Genomic DNA, 18,331 nt, shown 5'->3' on the forward strand with positions numbered 1-18,331 from the left:
ACTTTCGATAAAACAAGAGCTAAAGAACTGAAACATAAATTCCAGAGTCTTCAGGCGGGTATCGTAGAAGTCGATCGTGCTTGTATTGATCTTCTCCCCATTGCATGTCTCGGCGCACACCATGATTTCCATAGTCATGGAACAGAGCCACAGTCAGGGAAACGTACCATGATTTGTTCGACCGACCTCCGAACGACCCATAAGGTTTCGGCTCCAACCCCATATGGATATAACTCACTGATTAGCATGAAGACTGCATACTATTGCAAGGATAGACCAGAAAGTTAGACTAATACCCCTTGTTCGGAACAGCAATACCACTTGTGGGTAATTATGCCAGAACAAATATTAATACCAGAAAGGTTGTGCAAGACTGGTATTAGACTATAGATATTCATTATTATAGCCCATAACACGGGTGTTGGGGCTAGAAAGTCTCCACCGATACACGTATCGAAAAGTAAGTCATTGCCAAAGATCTGAGAATCAAAAAACATGCGATTTAAAGTTTTGAATTACATTTTTAAGTCGACTTTTCAATATCTGTTATCCTCGGCCTGAATATTCTTTTTCATAGAGTGAGTAGTAGTTGGAATTATGAGTGACATTTGTTGTTTTCGTACGTGTGTGGATACGCACATCTTGTATTGTTGCGTATCGTAATACCACGTACGGTTCTAGATCGTACTGCATCGGACACAGGAATTCCCAAGCTGATTGGCCAGATCTCCGAAAACATCATGCTGTATACACAGGCCGACCAACAGCTCCGACTTGCTGAAAAGCAACAAACAGCTTTCACAGCCGGCACACTTCGTCCGTCGGAGTCAACAGTTAGCTCTATTAGTTTTATGTAGCAAAGAAGACCAAATAATACCATGGGGCTGAAATGTGGACACTTCCATAATAATACTCCGTGGTATATCAGTGAACTGCTGGCGCAAGGTATTCCTATGATCGTGTGCCATGGTTTGTTCGCCTTCTATGCTTCGTTTATAATTCAATTTACATTCATTATCTGGACTTGAAGTTGTCCCTAAGGTGATATCCACCACTTTCATCTCGACCTGAAAGAGCATCACAAGACCAAAGGGTTCCTCGCTTCGGACATGGGCAACATGCGTAGCTTGGGTAGCTTCATACTTTGTTCCACTTTGGCTTTTGCCAAAGCTGCTCCCGAGCCTACTTGTAATTATATCGCGGGTGATGCTGGATGGCCAACTCGATCGGAATGGGACCAACTCAACCAGACGATAAGTGGTCAACTTATCCAGACAGTTCCCATGGGAAGTGTCTGTCATTATGAGCCGTTCGGAAACTACAATGAGACAGAATGCAATGAATTGAGGAAGGACTGGGATTTCCGGCATTGGAAGTTCAAAGTCTGGGAGATGGGACAAATCCAGTACGCTATACTATTATAAACACCTACAGCATGTTGCTAACCATGTATAGCGTCACTCATCCATCCGAGATAATGAACCCTTATTATCAAAACCGATCGTGCGATCCGTTCACATCAGCTGAGACTCCTTGCGAGCTCGGAAACTATGCTTCTTATTCAATCAACGTTACTAGTGCCCGTGATGTTATTGCTGGTATTCAATTCGCAAAGGAAAAGAATATCAGACTGGTGGTCAAGAATACTGGTCATGAGTAAGACGAAGACCCTTTTACTATACTACAAATTCTGCAATTCGTAGCCATGTCACCTATCACACAGTGCTGATAATAGGACTTTTAGTTATCACGGCCGATCAAGTGGTTCGAACAGTCTCGCACTCTGGATGTATAACCTCAAAACATCAGAGATCAATCACAATTATCGGAGTTCTTACTATTCCGGAGCTGCTGTAAGGCTTGGAGCCGGTATGGGAGTTGGTGAGTCTTACATGGCTGTACACGAACATGGCTATCGTATTGTCGGCGGTGAGTGCGGAACTGTCGGAGTCGCTGGCGGTTATTCACAGGGAGGTGGTCATTCGGTCCTAACTAGCGAAAATGGGCTGGGATCCGATCAGGTCCTTGAGTGGGAGGTCGTCACCACTACGGGTGAGTATCTGATTGCAACTCCAGAGCAGAATTCCGACTTGTACTGGGCTTTGAGTGGTGGAGGCGGTGGCACATACGGAGTCGTCGTCGGTGTCACAGTCAAGATTTTCAAGGATGGTCCATTTGCTGGTGGTGCGTTGGTTTTCAATAACACCGATACACCTGGAAAAGAAGTGTTCTGGAAGGCCGTTGAGCTCTGGTATCAATACTTCCCGTCTTTTACTGTCAACAACAACACCGTTCAGTTTGTGCTTTTGAACAGCACCCTCGATGCTCAAGCAATCAACTTGCCCGGTCAAACAGTCGAGGATGTAAACAAGCTCATGGCTCCATATCTCGCTGAACTCGATGGCCTCGGTATACAGTATAGTTTTACTACTGAATACTCGGAGACATACTATGATCATTTCAACAATTATTACGGCCCACTTCCTCACGGAGCGGAGCCAGTGACCACTATCCTCTACGCCCGACTCGTTCCCCGCAAGGTTATTCAGGATAAGAAGGCTAATGCCAAGCTTATTGACTCGTTGCGTTCCGTTGTTGAAAGTGGCAAGTGGCTTATTGGTTGCGGCGTCTTCAATTTGCAGAATAAAATCCACCCAGATAATGCTGTTTTGCCTGCTTGGCGGGATGCCCAGGCTGTTTGCATTGCTAATGGATTCTGGAACTTTGAAGCGACTGCCGAAGAGAACCTGAAACTCAAAGAGGAGTTGGCTGATTTCCATGCTCCGGCCATGGACGCAGCGACTCCTGGCTCAGGTGTATACATGAATGAAGTTGATCCTCTATACAAGGGCGACTGGAAGGAAGCGATGTATGGAGCGAACTATGAGCTTCTCTTGGACATCAAACACAAATATGATCCAGATCACCTCTTATTCGGACACATGTCTGTTGGAAGTGACGAATTCCACTTTGATGGGAGCGGCAGATTGTGCTATGGTCAGCAAGACTCTAACATCAACCTTGATGTAGGCTTAGTTAACCAAGCCATGGGTTGGAGGAGTTCATGGTCTATGAATTGGGGCCGTGAATAGAGCGAGACTCAGGCAAGCATATGTATCAGAGAGCAAAATCGCATTTTTATTTTTGCCCTTTAAATGACCCACGGCTGTTGTAACACAATACAACGTCTTGAGTTCTTTTTCCTTTGTAACATTTCGCTTGTAGGTCAAGTTCCGACCAGGTTCATACATATATCTTATTACTTGATAGACATATTAAACTGTAGAATTATGTGCATTGTTTATTTTGAGGTAGTCAACAATCCAGGATCTCTAATCTAATGTCGTTTTTATCCCACACTTGCAACTTCATATATTAGGGAGCCAATCTCACTCTATAAAACCTGCAGATATTTCAATCGATATTGTAAATCAACGATTCTAAGCTGTATTGCCACGATATCATCTGCTTCAATTAGGATGAATAAGTGGAGCGCCGTGCAGGCGGCGGAACCCGAACGATGAATTTGTTGAATTATCAATCGGTATTATTAAAGTATCGAGACCGTGTTCGTTCGGAGATGTCTGGGGCCACAAAAAGGGGTCGGCTGAGCTTGGATTCGGAGGCTGCCTCCACTAAAACCGCCGCAGTGTGTTACGCGAATGTGTTCGGAGGATGATATTCTACATAACTTCTACGCCACATCCGATTAGATATATCTAGACATACGTAATTGTATATGAAGCAGCAATTATATACCATAAAATAATTTCCACTGGGTTTTAGCTTCCGTGTAATGCTGCAAGAAATCTTTCCATTTTGCAAGACCATTTAATTCAACATGGCTACGAAGACTATCGCAGTGCCCGCCGTCGTATATGCAAACATTAACTATTTTTTGGAAATGAGTGAAGGAGGAACCGATGTAATTTACCCAGGAACAGCCACCGACAAACTGCGGCCACTCAAGTCTGTGACCATGCCAGTCACAGATTTGCGAACATGTAAAGACGAGAACTTTACATTGGACATGCATGGCTTCCAATTTGTACCGCACAAGACGGGCGAGAAGACCTACGAAGATCAGGAGAGAATCAAAACAGTTTTCTACGATGAGACAGCTGTACTGTTGAAAGCCGTGTAAGTTTCTTCACATTCTCAGAGCCCCAGTCATTTCAGAATTTATTGCCCTTTCTCCGCTGTCCCTAATCTAAAGCGCTGACTATTGACATATTTCTAGAACAGGAGCAACTCGTGTTGTGCCATTCTCCCACCTTGTTCGAAAGAATTTTGTAGATACTGCTGTTGAAGCTGCAAAGAAAGCCGCTCCAACAGATATCATTCCAATCATGACTCCATCACTCTTAACTCATATTGGTAAGAAAACCAAAGTTCAACCATATGAAGACGTAAATGATGCTAAACATTCTTTAGATCAGTCATACGATGGTGCTAAGCAAGTTCTTGAAGCCAATTTGCCATCTGCCGAGGCCGAATCACTCTCAAAAACAAGATGGGGCATCATCAACGTCTGGCGACCGATTGGCAGCCCTGTCAAGAGAGACCCTCTCGCAGTATGTGATGCTCGATCTTGTGCAGAGTCGGATCTTCGCAAGGTCTTCGCCCAGTTGCCGTCACAAGGTGATGGAAGCAAGGTTTCGAGGGGAAAAGGCTTTGAAGTTTTCAATGTAGCTCATAACCAAAGCCATAAATGGTACTATGCATCGACAATGACACCAGATGAGACATTGATGATCAAGTGTTTCGACTCGAAGACAGATGGACGGGCTCGAAGAACCCCACACACGGCGTTCCAGACAGACTTTGACGAAGGCCCAGCGCGACAGAGCATCGAGGTTAGATGTTTAGTTTTCTGGGAGAATGATACCGCTGAGTAATTTATGTATACTGGGTTTTTCGAGAGCCTTTGTAGGATCTAGAATTCTACTTGAAATAAGACGGTTTACATATACGAATATGACATCGCACCTAACAAATACTAAATGGATAGATCAAATACATGAGAACTTCGAGCATAGATTTGGCTTCTATAAAATGGCTACCTGGGTATCGTGGTCCCCATATTATACCAGCAAACTGTTATCAAACTTTATGTCGAGCTCAATGCATGCTAAATTATGTTACTATTCTGTATTCCAAACGAAGTAAGAGGGGGATAGCACCAAAAGAATGATCGTTCACCGTGATTTAGTCGAACTTTGATCAACTTCCAGCAACTTTAGACATGTGTAGCCTCTAACATATTTACTTGAACTACTTGAGCTTTGCTACTACTGGCATAAATATCATATGTCAGCATGTACAAACACTTAGGTCTTATGGATCACTAGTGTTTTGAAGTCCATGTGGCCGGTATACCGTACCCGTCGAATGCATAAGTAGAAATAGAAAGTACTGTAAGATAAAGAATTCGGACATATGGCCGAAGCAATATGAAAATTTAGATAAATATAATAAATTTGATAAGATATTGTTCTAAACGAATGTATACATACATCGTCTTTGACAGTTCATCTATTCTCACAGGTTCTTCACCTGGAACTTCTCCCTGAGCGTCTCTCCATACCTGATAAGTAAGAACGACACCAAAACTAGCGGCAAACAAACAACCGCAAGCAAGGTATTTCCCCACCCGACACCGAATTTATCGTATATAGTCAAACCGAAAAGTGGCAATAAGCCACCCGAAATAGACCTTACTGCCGTAATTGCTGCAACAGCGGAAGCAGCATAGATGGTAAATGAATCAATCAGGTACATTTGCAGCACCATAAACAACAACAATTGCCCAAGGCCAATGAAAACTGTGCCAATTATGGGAACGATCCAATGAAGACGCCATTCCGCGGTCCAACCATATATCAATAAGCCCACCGGGAGACACAACACCGCGAATGGTAGAGGTGGAAGTCTGTACTCTGGTTTGATGGTGCCTTTTTTCTGGGAGCCTATCACATCGGTTTCAGCATTCTCCTGAGCGGCCTTTCTTTTGATCATTTTGTCTGACGTTGCACTAAATATGGCAACGCCGAGGAAAGACCCCAGCCCAAGCCCAAGGAAACATAAACCGACATTGCTGGTAGTGAAGCCATAATATCGCTGGAAGACCTCGGTGAATGAAGTGAATAATAGATCTGGAAGTTATCAGCACGAAATCCGGAATTCGAACCAGAAATTGATGATGTAGAAGAGCAAAAGTGTATTGCGAGGTAAGAATCACTTACACATATATCCGTATGTGACAGCGATGAACAAGGATGTAATGATCACGATCGGGGAAAGCGTCAGCATCTTCAACGGACGAACAATGCTGCGCAAAAAGTACGCTCTGCGCGAAAGACCAATGTCAAGCTTGGATCGCAGCAGCTGGTTACCCGTTATTTTACGCAGACGATGAACCTTTTGCTCGAGGATAACCGGATGATAAGTCTCCTTCAAGACAAACATCATGAAAATCGAGAAGACGGCTCCGGAAATAGCTAGAAGCCAGAAATCCCAACGCCAGCCGAATTTCTCCGCAATGATCCCACCAGCCATGGGACCAAGGATAGGGGCAAAAAGAGCACCGACAGTATATGCTGCTACCACGGCGGCCCTTCTTTCTTGTGGAATCATGTCCGTGATTGAGCCACCTCCAATTGTCGCAGGACAGGAACCAAAGAGTCCATTAAAAAATCGAAAGATGATCAGAGTTTGGATATTGGGCGACAGGGAGCACGCTGCGGCAAAGATGGTGAAACCGACGTTACAGACATGATATATCGGAACACGACCGTATATTTCAGACAGAGGCGCAATTATCAGGGGACCGGCAGCGAATCCAAGAATGTATACTGATACAACGAAAGCGGCAACCTGCAAGTTTCCATTGTCGAATTCTGCCATCAACTGCGGTACAGCGGGCGCAATTATTGCTAAGAAGCAGCCAATATCAGCTTGATTGCCCTCATCTTTCAAATCAAATGGACAATAGGAATCTTACAGGACGCAAGTGCAGTCAAGAATGTCATTGCACTAATTAGGAAACAAGTGGACATGGAGAGCCAACGAGGCCAATTGTAAGGGTGTTCAGGATCTTCATCTTGATCCCACCATATGACATTCGGGTCCGGCAGACCATCAATCTCTTCGATATCAGACAAGCTGGAGGCTCCTATTGGCACTGCTGTTTGTGCGCCATTGCTCTCACTGAGCAATGGCGTTCTTTCACTAGATTCGAGAGCCATGTGGGTGTTGAGAGCAAGCGACTCAGTCAACTAGGGATCTATGCGGGTGTATAACAGGCTGTGCTCAGTTCGAACGTGTGTAGCTAAATAATGCGCCCAGCATGAATAGACAGATCACAGACAGATTTCCTGATCACTTTCTAGAAAGGTAGCTTATTCGGTCAACTAAATGGTTAAAAGTAATTATTAACAGCTACTTGATTTAGCGCTGCCGAATGCTAGGGATATCAATAATGGGCCGGACAATTTACGCGTTTACTATTCAGACCTAGCAATACCGTGCTGTCCGAGTAGGCTAGGAGACGGCAAATTACGGGTCGTGACAATAATGTTGCTGTTCCCTATCCACGTAGCGCTGGTAAAATACCGTGCTTAGCATACTGTCTGAATAGAGCGCGTTATTTACGTTACAGCTATTGAAATGTTACCATCATTCGGAGGAGAGCACAGCATCATTCGTCAATTGTCTCCGAACCGTAGAGAAATGCTGACCAATAAACGGTTTGGAGCCCATCCATCCTCCATGAAGGAATAACAGACCCTTCCCATTCATCTTCATACGACCATGGTTTAGTTGCAAGCGACATAACAACCGAATCGATCCTGATCTGCCGCCTTTTGTTGTGATATGCGTAAACTTGCCGAATCAATGTACGAGCTCGGCATCTATAGCTTCTAGCGTAAACTGATACTACAGAATGTTGAAAAAAATAGGCAGTGCTGCTTACTGGTATGGACTTGTCGACGGCTTTGAGTGAAGACAATGCACGTAGATCACACTCCCTTTGGCACAATTAAGTATACTGTAGCTATGATTGTGAAGGACGGAACTGGCTGTTTCGAGCTGGGCTGAGCTAATAGTCTTGAATAGTTAGGGGACCAAACAATTTTTTCTGGTTTCTGACTGAACATAAACATCCCATATAGACAAAAGAACAATAGACATTTCTGGTTGCGTAAAAATGACTGCTTCCCTTCGGGTTGCGGTGAGGTGAGTTTTCTAAGCCATTATTGTACTCCCTGTACGAAGTGCGAGCCAGAGAATCGAACGATACCAGGATAAGTCATTCTAACTCTCTGTAGCTTCTTGCACGTTTACGAAACTGCTTGTGGTGGCAACTTTAATCGCGTTCGTTCTGATACTTCTGGACCCAATAATCTCCAACACCGCAATATCGGAGGCGACTTCTGCACCCAACCACGAGCGGAATTCGACGGCCACCAACGAGTCGACCCCATAGCTGCTGAAAGTCTTCTTGTCATCAATATCCTCCGCATGTGTCGAGATGAGATTTGAAAGCTTTTGCTTGATGGCTTCTATGATTAGTTCGGTTGCGGCGGCAATGGAACTGCAGGCAGAGAGTTTACTCGCGAGACTTGCTCCGTGCTCGTTGTCGCTTGTAGCAGTGTCACCAATTGCGTTGTATTCTTCGAGAATGCTTGAAAACAATGCATGATCTAGATATGCAGGCTTGGCCATTCCTTTGCGACGAATCGCAGCTGCATTGTCCATGCCGACGATGATCTGGCTTCTGTCTATCATAATGCGACCGCTAACGTCATTTTCCTTCTCGATGACTGAGTTGGCAGGATTGCAGGCATATTGCAAGACTGTGAAAATGTCTTCTTCTTTCAATTGTTGAATGGCGGCTCCTCTCAAAAGTGAATCGATGTTAGAGTGTTCAGCAATCCAACCCACTCCAGATATTGCACTGAGATCCAGACTTGTTGCTCGCAACCCTTGAGAGACTCGGTAACGAGCAAGCTCATCTTGGAATGTATTACCGGCTGCGTAATTAGCTTGTCCGTGGTTGCCAACGACGCCGGTGATTGAAGAGAGCATGACAAAGAAGTCAAGGTCATGTGGCAGCAAATTATGCAAATTCCAGGACCCATTTACCTTGGGGCGAATTGCCGCTATCCATTCTTCGTGATTCATGTTTAGGATGGATTTATCCTGTAAATGACGAATCAGTCAGCTGTTCCTGGCAAATTTGGAAAGTCAAGTTTTGTGGAAACATACTCTCAATACCATCGCACTTTGAATGCATCCATTAACTTGTGGCATGTCTTTACAGGAATCAAGGAGCCGGCGCAAATCGTTTTCATCGGCGATATCACAGGCGTCGGCTACTACTCTGCATCCGCCATGCCTGAGCCGCTCCACGAAATTTCTTGTTTCCGGTGACTGTACACCTGATCTAGAAACAAGAATGAGGTTTCTTGCTCCGTGTGAGACCATCCATTGAGCGATAACCTTCCCAACTCCTCGTAAACCTCCCGAGATGATATAAGATACATCTCGTCGAAAAGAGAAAGGCTTAGGGGCCTCCGTTGCAGTCTGGAAAGAAGGTACGTTTAATATCATGCAGGCATGGGATATATGAAGGCATGTTGAATACTTACTGGGACCATATCACTGCTTGAAGCCGCAAGGACTATCTTTCCCATCATGTTTCCTGCCTGCAGTTTGCGGAAGGCTGGTAACATGTCCGAGAAGCTGTATACTTCCATTACAGGGGGAAGTTTAACAATTCCCTTCTCATGCATGTCGATGGCTTCTTCTAGGAGCTTGCCTGAATAGGTCTCACGATACTTGAATAGTGTCAGTATATCCACGGAGAAGAATGCGATGCTCTTTTTAAGGGCTTTCATATGCAGGCGGCCGTTGGAATAAATATCTTTCTTGCCAAGTTCAACGAATCTGCCGAGTGGTGCCACACAATCTAATGACCTGCGTAATGCTTCACCCGCTAGAGAATTAAGAACCACATCGACTCCCCGGCCACCAGTAGCTTCCATGATTAGAGTGTCAAAATCCAATGTTCGACTTGAGAATATATGACTCGCTGGAATGCCGTAGTTCTCAACAATATGCTGCCTTTTTTCTTCGGTTGACACTGTGGTAAATACTTCAGCACCGACCATTTTTGCGTATTGAATCGCAGCTTGGCCGGTTCCTCCAGCACCACTATGAATAAGAACTTTTTCACCAGAAGTGAGATGTGCCAGTTCACGGAGAGAATAGATAGCCGTAATGAGATTCATGGGGATGGCGGCTGCTGCTTCAAATGACATGTCGTCGGGAATCTTCGTTACTAGCGCATGATGTACCTTGCAAGATGATCTCATATAACCTCTTTCTCTGCTCCAAACACCAGCAACCCTGTCACCAACCTTGATTCCTGTCACACCAGAGCCAATTTCAGTGATCCAACCTGCCCCTTCGATGCCATAGACATCCTCGGCCTGTTCGCCGAGGCCGACAACAACGTCTCGGAAATTTAAACCGGCTGCAGCGACCTTCACTTCAACTTCATCGGGTGCAAGAGGCTTGGTAGCGTCTATGTCGTCCACAAAATGGAGCGTTTCCAGTCGCCCTGGAGTTTGAGCTTTAAGCTTCAAACCACGCTTCGCATTACCTCTAAATGGAGCTAGAGTTATTTGGCTACCAGGAAATGTGTGTTTTTGGCGGAAGTCATTAACTTCCTCAAACTCGGATACCCGATTTGACCATATTGTACCACTGCGAAGTTCGTAGTCGGCATTACGGAGAGCTCTACCACTGGAGAAGTGATAGTTAAATACTCTTTCCGCGTGCGTACTATCGAGCTCATCATTTGCGGTCCGCACAATGTTCAGAATTGTGAAGTCGGTATCTGGACCCCCTTTCTCCCACCTTGCCGTTCTCAAAAGTCCGCTAGCAATGGCCCATTGTGGCCTAGAAGAGTCTGAAGAAACCCAGAAAATACGAGGAGACACCGTGACAATGTACTTCAAGTTGTCGAACGTCTTCTCATCCGGCTCAGTCAAAGACGCGGTTTCTCCGTCAGATAACACAATGCAAGTGAGACCAGATAGATCGAATTGCTTGATACTGTCCAGTGCCGTTATCTCGCAGTGATCCGTACCTGCTTCTTCAGTGAAAACTTTGGCAAGCAGCTGGCAGAACCTAGACTGATTGGTCTCCGAGATTCTGACAACGAGCAGTCTCGTAGCCATTTTCGTCAATTCCAGATCAGTGGATTGTACGAGGTTCACAACTGGTTCCCACGCGATTTTGTGACAAGGCTCTAGGGCAGAGGATAACTGACGACCGGGAACAGTATGATATTTCAGACCTTTAATATGCAGTTGTCGTTCAGAGTTATGTTCGTCGAAGCCAATGATATCATTTCTCAAGCCATGCCAGAAATCGTTGTACTGATGCATGCACAATTTAAGCGCGTCACCTGCACGGCTACTAATGTTTGAAGAGATCCATACTTCGTCGAACCAGCCTGGGATTGTGGGTGATGGAACAATGCCATTTCCGAGCCTGGCCAAGATTGTCGGCAACCCCATGTGAATTACCGAGTCTAACGCAACAGTATGGTATGTATGGGGATATACATATCCTGCGGCAGTTACTGAAGTCAAGTCTGGATTTCGCACCACTCCAAGCACATCATAGCAATCCGGCCCTTCACTTATTGAAATGTCGCTCAAGTTCTTATACCGCGCTTTGAAGTCAAAACCGGCTGATCTGAACATGCCGTAGACCCAATCCGAATCCATGCGTGTTTTGGAATTCTCCGTTACCTGAGCTAAAAGTCGTTTCGCTGAGGTGTCCTCTGCGTGCATTTTATCCTCCTTGTCGATACTCCTGTTAGACTGCTCATATTCGATAGATATCAAACCCTTCGCATGCACACGCCATGTGTTCGATTCTTGATCGTGTGACGTGATGGTAAATTCTCTCCAAATCTTAGAGACAGTCTCACTACTTTCCGGCATCCATTGCATACTCATCACTACCTCAACGCCTTCGTCCGTTTCAGGAATGATCAATGTTGATTTGAGTGCTACGTCGCGAAGACGGAATCCTGTCACTTTGAGACCTGGGTCTGCAAGTTGCTTCGCACCTTCGATTGCCATGACCACCCATCCCGCACCAGCACATACAATTTGCCCAGTGATCTTGTGCTCCATAATCCACGGAATCTCTTTGACACGGAAAAATTGTCTCCATTTAGGATGCTCGAAGTCCCAATCAGGCACCGGTGCTCCTATGAGATCCATGCGAGGAAATTGACGGTAGCGATAATTAGAGCTCAAGCGACTCTCAAGCAAAAAATTTGACTCATGGTTGAACTTGTACTGAGGAAGATCAGAGAGCATACGTGTCGAATTCGGCTCGATTTCGTTTACCACGTCTAGACAGATATGATATCCTCTACACCACAGAGCACCAGCTGTTTCAATGATTGGCCCCGCGCTCGGGTTTCTTCGTTTGACCGTTGCATGATAGGAACTTTCAGCGGATAGAGTATCCTGAAGGGTTTCATTGACGGCGCTTTGCATGGTAGAATGTGGGCCAATTTCAATCAAATCATCGAAAGCGATGCCACTTTCGTTACACATTTTTAAGAGGGCAGATGTGAACCGTACGGGAGACACCAGGTTGTTGGTCCAATAGGATGGCAGTTCCAACTGCTTGGAAGAAACAGTTGAACAGGTGACGGTCGAGATCATCTCAACGTCAGACCATCCTGTGAGTTTGTCCTCGCCATGAAGATTGCCAAGGAGACTAGTATACTCCTCTGCTCCGGCAACCATGTGAGAGGAATGGTAGGCATTAGATACGTTCAACTTTCGAGCAAAAATCTTTTCTTCGTCCAAGGTGGCCTTGAGAGCATCAATGGCACCCACATCTCCGGAAATGGTCTGATTTGATGGCGAGTTGTAACATGCGATAGTTAACTTTCCAGCATTTTCATAGTCTTTTATGTATTCTTTGGCTCTCTCAGGTGATAGTGCCACAGCTAGCATCCCACCGTCTTGGCCAGACAATTTTGCGGCCACGACACCTCGGAAATAAGCTGTCTTCCAGGCTGCCTTTCTTCCAATTTTACCAGATGCATAGGCAGCGGCCACCTCACCCGATGAATGTCCGATAACACATCGTGGCTTGATACCCCAGCTGTAAATCAGGTCCACTACCGCGACTTGAAGGACTGTAACCAAAGGGAGATTGAGAGCCAAGTCGTCTCGATCCAGTGTTACTCGATAATCCAACAACTCTGTATCATAATCGTTAGTAGATCTCATCTATAAAGATTAGGAAAGGCAGAGTTAACCAGTCAAATTCCACGAAGATCCTAACTCGGTAAAGTACGCAGCAGCGTCCTCAATGCTCCTTCTATATGTAGTGAACTGACTGAGAGCTCCGACCATACCGTCCCACTGGGCTCCTTGTCCAGTGAAGATAAGCGCTAAGTTAGGCGGTTGCTTCTTTGTGGGTAACGCAGCGAGAGACGACATATTTTCCAGAAATTCTTCGAGGCTGCCAGCAGCAATATAGCTCCGCCAATCAAACTTGGACCGGTGGTGACTCAAAGTAAAAGCCAGCCGGCTAAAGCACCCAGGGTCTTGCGACTTCTGGAGCAAAGTGTTCTGTAGCCATTCTCGGTAATTCTCCGCAGTTCTTGAAAGGCCCTTTTTATCGAAAGTGGAGAAGACAAATAGGCGCTTCTTAGTGGAATAATTCGCTTCAAAAGTACTTGGCTTTTTCTCACTTGAAATTTCGTTTGATTGATTGTCTGAATGGCCGTTCGATTGAGTAAACATGTGGTCACTTTTTTGAGGCTTCATGTGGCCGTTCAGCCCATTTCTCATTTGAACTAAGCCGTTCTCATCGTCTATACTTTGATTTCCTTCTAAACGTACTGTTTGATGAATTGCATGGAGATTGTGTTCGGTAATATAAGACAACGTGTCATCAATCACTGCATGTGCATTTGCACCTCCGAATCCAAAAGAGTTTATTGATGCTCGACGAATACCATTAGACGGCCACTTCATTGTCTGAAGAGGAAATCGAATGTTTAGTTTCTCGACGTTAATATCTGGATTGGCTTTGATGAAGTTATGATTCCTCGGTATTATTCCCGTCTCCAGCATTTTAACCACCTTGATAACGCTAAGGATTCCTGCTGCACCTTCGGTGTGACCCAGTATCGTCTTTACTGCACCGATAATAAGAGGCGCATCTCTCTTTGCGGTTTCAAAAGCACTGGATAAGGCCTTGACTTCAGTTGCATCACCTGCTTTCGTTCCGGTACCATGAGCTTCAACAAAGCTTGTGAGAGCGGGATCCAACCCTGCTTTATTATATGTAGAGTGGATGAGAGCTTCCTGTGCGTCGGATGAGGGATTGAAAATTCCAGGCGTCCTTCCATTTGAGCTTGCACTAGATGCTCGAATGACAGCTCTTATAGTATTCCCGTCGCGGACCGCATCTGAAAGTCGTTTCAAGAGTACTGTACCCACGCCCTCACCCCGTGCATAGCCGTTTGCCCTTGAATCAAAGGTGTAGCAATATCCATCCGAACCTATAGCGCCTAACTTGTCCAGTCCCATAAACTGAGATGGATGGTCGATTAAGGTGATTCCACTGACGACTGCCTATATTTTCTTCGCACTTAGTACGCTGCACTTTTTACAACGAAGTGTGAAAGTCGAGGGTTTACGTACCATTTCAGAGTCATGTAAAAGTAGATCCTGGCACCCAGTATACAGAGCCACAAGACTACTGGAGCAGGCGGTGTCAACGACATAGCTGGCGCCTTTGAAATCGTAAAACCAACTGACACGATTTGCCCGAATTGATCTTTCCACTCCAGTTTCTTTATATGTAGGCGCCAATTCCATATCTGAGTTACACATAGCGGCAAAGTCTTCTCCGCATTGGCCGACGAAAACCGATGTGTTGGTCCCAATCGCCTGTTCTAGTGGGATACCCGCTGGTCCAAGGTAAGCAATTATCACAATCCAAACCATATTCAAGTAAGCCGTCCCGGTACTTACAATTCTCTAGGGCATGATATGTAGACTCTAGCAGCATCCGCTGTTGTGGATCCATCGAGAGGACTTCTTTTTTGGTCAACCCAAAGAAAGCGCTGTCAAATGCTTTAGTGTCATCTTTGATGAAGTAGGCCGATTTTGCATGTATCTGAGAAAGGTCAATAGCTAATTTATTGATATTTCAGAGAAAATACATACTGCTCCTTGACGAGATTGATCAGGATGATAATGCTTGTCGTTCAGGAAAGGAGAGGGTGAAGGCCTGCCTTTCAACAAGACATCCCACAATTTCTCTGTATCAGTTGCATCTCCAGCGAATTGACTGGACATGCCAATGATGGCGATCGGATCGGATATGGTGGCGGAATTCATGGTGAGAATACGAAAAAGGTATATCCGCAACGATAATTTATAAAGGAAAGAGAAGAAGCAAGACAATAAAAATATGGAGATACGGTTCTATTTTGTTGGGGGGCTTGAGAGCGTGCGAATTGAGTAGCTAGAGAAGAACCTCTCTTCGTGGATTGTGAATATTGTAAGTTCTGATACATTCACAAATTCCCGAAGATGAAGGATGCAACCTTGAATAGACCCTCGATCGCGTATCTTCAGATAAAATTAGATCTCCAAGGCGCTAAGTTAAGTGATTAATCTTTCCTAATAGATCTTGTTCGGCTATTTCATTTGCCGCAATTGATTTTCGGACACATTACGAAAAGCATATGTCCTAAGGTCTTTCCACCTACGAAACACATATGCGATAGAAGTGAGAGGTATATCATCGTTCGGTGGAAGTTACTGCATTAGGATACAAATAGTCTGCGAGGGCTGGTTGCGCTCGGCGCAATTAGCGGATTTTCGGATCACTATACAATGATGGTAGTACTGTCATTCGGAGGGACTAGAGTGCTCGTCAGAACCCTGCCCAATTGGCTTAGTGGTGGTCTCGGTGGCATTGGCACGGTTTTCAATAATAGCGAACGATCCCATTTACATTTTGGGGCTTGCTAGATCGTTTACTACTCGTTCAACACTCCAGCACGCGTATTCCTAGAGTTCAGCTACCAGACCGCAAATTAATAAATTAATTAATTGCAAAGATGACACAGCAACGAATTGCAAGCATGTTAACCTTACGCCGAGATGGCACATGTCTGAAATTAACATCATGTAGGTCCTTATGAAAAACGCCTCGCCATTCGAGAGGATCTTGGGTACTTCAACTCCGCAACCATAGGGGCGGTATACGAGTTCGACAATGGCGAATTCGACGTGAAATTGGCTCGCTCGTACTTTCCAGCCCTGAAAAGCTGCATTGAGACACACCCTCAGATGATGATGGTGATGAAAGGAAAAGATACAAATGAGCCTTTTTGGGAGGTGGTGCCACATCTCAACCTTGGAGACCATGTATCGATCCTTGCCGAACAAGCCGTGGACAATACAGGCGAATCCGCCGCCATCGAGAAAGTCTTGCCATCTATCGTCGATCAAAAGTTCACTGATCCGTCCTCACCTCCATGGAAACTATTTGTGCTGCCATTTGCGTTTGCGAGCAAGCCTCGTTGCTTCATCGCGTACGTCACCTCCCATTCGGTCGCGGACGGTAGATCCGGATACATATTCCATCAAACGTTCCTGGACGCTTTGCAAAAGTCCGCCGGTGTCCAGCTGGATGATACCGTTATAAAAGCGTCTCAGGCACCGCTTCCTGAGCCCTTTGACACCCCGGAGAGGCTTCCTATTTCCCCTGAATTTATGAAGTCTTTGGCCAACGCCAACGTCGTTGATGGTAATACGTGGACTGGTTCCTCCATCTTCCTTGGGCCTGCAGGCTTGCAAACTGGATTGCGAATTATCGAAATTGGGAATGATCAAGTGAAGGCCGCTCTACACGCCGCACGTACACATGGTACGAAGCTCACAGGCTTGTTCCATCAGCTCGTCGTGAGGGCGTTAAGCAGGGCTATTCCGAGTGAGAATGGCACAAATTTTGCCTCACAAATTGCAATCGACATGCGAGCCGCGAATGGCTCTCCATCAGCATGGGGCAACTTTGTATCAGGTGTATCTCATTCTAATCTACGTACAGACTCAACTAAGCCTATCTCTGATGAGACTTGGGCCGACGCCAAAGTCATTTCTGACAAGCTTGCGGAATGCAGCTCGCGACTAGAGGATCAAATGATCGGTATGATCAGATTTGTCCCGGATCATCGCGCCTCTATGACACAAAAACTGGGTGCATCTCGTGATGCGTCTTTTGCACTGAGTAACGTTAACGCGTTTAGTGGCAATACTGAGGGAGGCGCATGCAAAATCTGCAAATTATTGATGACAACATCAGCCGCTGTTCCCAGTGCAACCCTTAGCATTTGTATTGCCAGCGTTAAGAATGGTAATTTGACCTGTGTCATAACATGGCAGAAGGGCGCCTTAGGATGTCCGTCGGAGAAAGAGGCTGCGCTTCTCGACGATATTTGTTATTCCATAAAACATGACTTTGAAAGTTTGGCTGCATAGATATAGTCAATACATGCTTAAGGGTAGCCTAGAAGTATTGTTATACAATCAAGAATTTTGATAACATCACAGAAATAAGAAATCAGATGGAGGCGGTTATTCCGATTGCAATCCATAAATTCAACTCGAATTTAGTAATACCATTATTCAACCTATGCACCTACTAGAGGTGGTCAACGAACCGCTCTAATTGCGTTCAAAACTGTTAATGCTTCTAGCGATGATGTTTTGCTGCTGTACGTATGTACGGTATCTTATCCGTTGTTCATGCGAGAAACTTTTCGAGTTCAAGACTCGTGGTTAAGTAGACTAGGGCTCTCTATACACTAATAAATACAACCTGTTTTTACATGTAACATGAAAAGTGAAAACCTAATGAGCATATCAACCGATTTTCATTCTTTTATGGGTTTCCATATCAATGATAAAATCACAAAATCGAGATTTTTTTCCATATAACTTCCCAACCCCTACATTAATCTTTATAAAAATTGAAATATATAGTAAATAAACCGAACTCCGTATAAAATCGAAAATTAGTGTTCGACCGAAAACGTTGTTCAGACGATCCGCACCCAAAGCCGGAGCAGCGGCCGGTGCGCCGGTGGCACGATTATCGGTAAAGCGTGAAAATGTAGCTGATACTCGACTGAAATCCTTAACCATTCGGATCGGATACCATTCGGACATGCTTGTGGGCCGTTTTAGGGCACCCT

General features: G+C 45.2%; 5 protein-coding genes across 5 annotated transcripts; 3 read left to right on the top strand and 2 right to left on the bottom strand.

Moving 5' to 3' along the window:
- Window positions 1–1,118: 1,118 nt before the first annotated feature.
- On the top strand, window positions 1,119–3,092 carry TRUGW13939_06275 (uncharacterized protein; the record flags this gene model as incomplete). Its single annotated transcript, XM_035489428.1, has 3 exons — window positions 1,119–1,405; window positions 1,456–1,656; window positions 1,745–3,092. The coding sequence occupies 3 exons, from the start codon at window positions 1,119–1,121 to the stop codon at window positions 3,090–3,092; spliced, it is 1,836 nt and encodes a 611-aa protein (XP_035345321.1).
- Window positions 3,093–3,841: 749 nt separating this feature from the next.
- TRUGW13939_06276 (uncharacterized protein) lies at window positions 3,842–4,898 on the top strand (the record flags this gene model as incomplete). The annotated part of the gene is made up of 3 exons (XM_035489429.1): window positions 3,842–4,140; window positions 4,241–4,377; window positions 4,435–4,898. 3 exons carry the CDS (start codon window positions 3,842–3,844, stop codon window positions 4,896–4,898), a joined length of 900 nt encoding a protein of 299 aa, XP_035345322.1.
- Window positions 4,899–5,541: 643 nt separating this feature from the next.
- On the bottom strand, window positions 5,542–7,247 carry TRUGW13939_06277 (uncharacterized protein; the record flags this gene model as incomplete). The annotated part of the gene is made up of 3 exons (XM_035489430.1): window positions 5,542–6,155; window positions 6,246–6,935; window positions 7,004–7,247. 3 exons carry the CDS (start codon window positions 7,245–7,247, stop codon window positions 5,542–5,544), a joined length of 1,548 nt encoding a protein of 515 aa, XP_035345323.1.
- A 1,069-nt stretch (window positions 7,248–8,316) lies between these two features.
- TRUGW13939_06278 (uncharacterized protein) lies at window positions 8,317–15,150 on the bottom strand (the record flags this gene model as incomplete). Its single annotated transcript, XM_035489431.1, has 5 exons — window positions 8,317–9,204; window positions 9,654–13,309; window positions 13,367–14,693; window positions 14,763–15,031; window positions 15,096–15,150. 5 exons carry the CDS (start codon window positions 15,148–15,150, stop codon window positions 8,317–8,319), a joined length of 6,195 nt encoding a protein of 2,064 aa, XP_035345324.1.
- A 1,066-nt stretch (window positions 15,151–16,216) lies between these two features.
- TRUGW13939_06279 (uncharacterized protein) lies at window positions 16,217–17,615 on the top strand (the record flags this gene model as incomplete). The annotated part of the gene is made up of 2 exons (XM_035489432.1): window positions 16,217–16,262; window positions 16,330–17,615. The coding sequence occupies 2 exons, from the start codon at window positions 16,217–16,219 to the stop codon at window positions 17,613–17,615; spliced, it is 1,332 nt and encodes a 443-aa protein (XP_035345325.1).
- Between the last annotated feature and the right edge of the window lie 716 nt (window positions 17,616–18,331).

Source organism: Talaromyces rugulosus, chromosome III, assembly GCF_013368755.1.
Source record: "Talaromyces rugulosus chromosome III, complete sequence".
In the NCBI taxonomy this organism is placed as follows: Eukaryota; Fungi; Ascomycota; class Eurotiomycetes; order Eurotiales; family Trichocomaceae; genus Talaromyces; species Talaromyces rugulosus.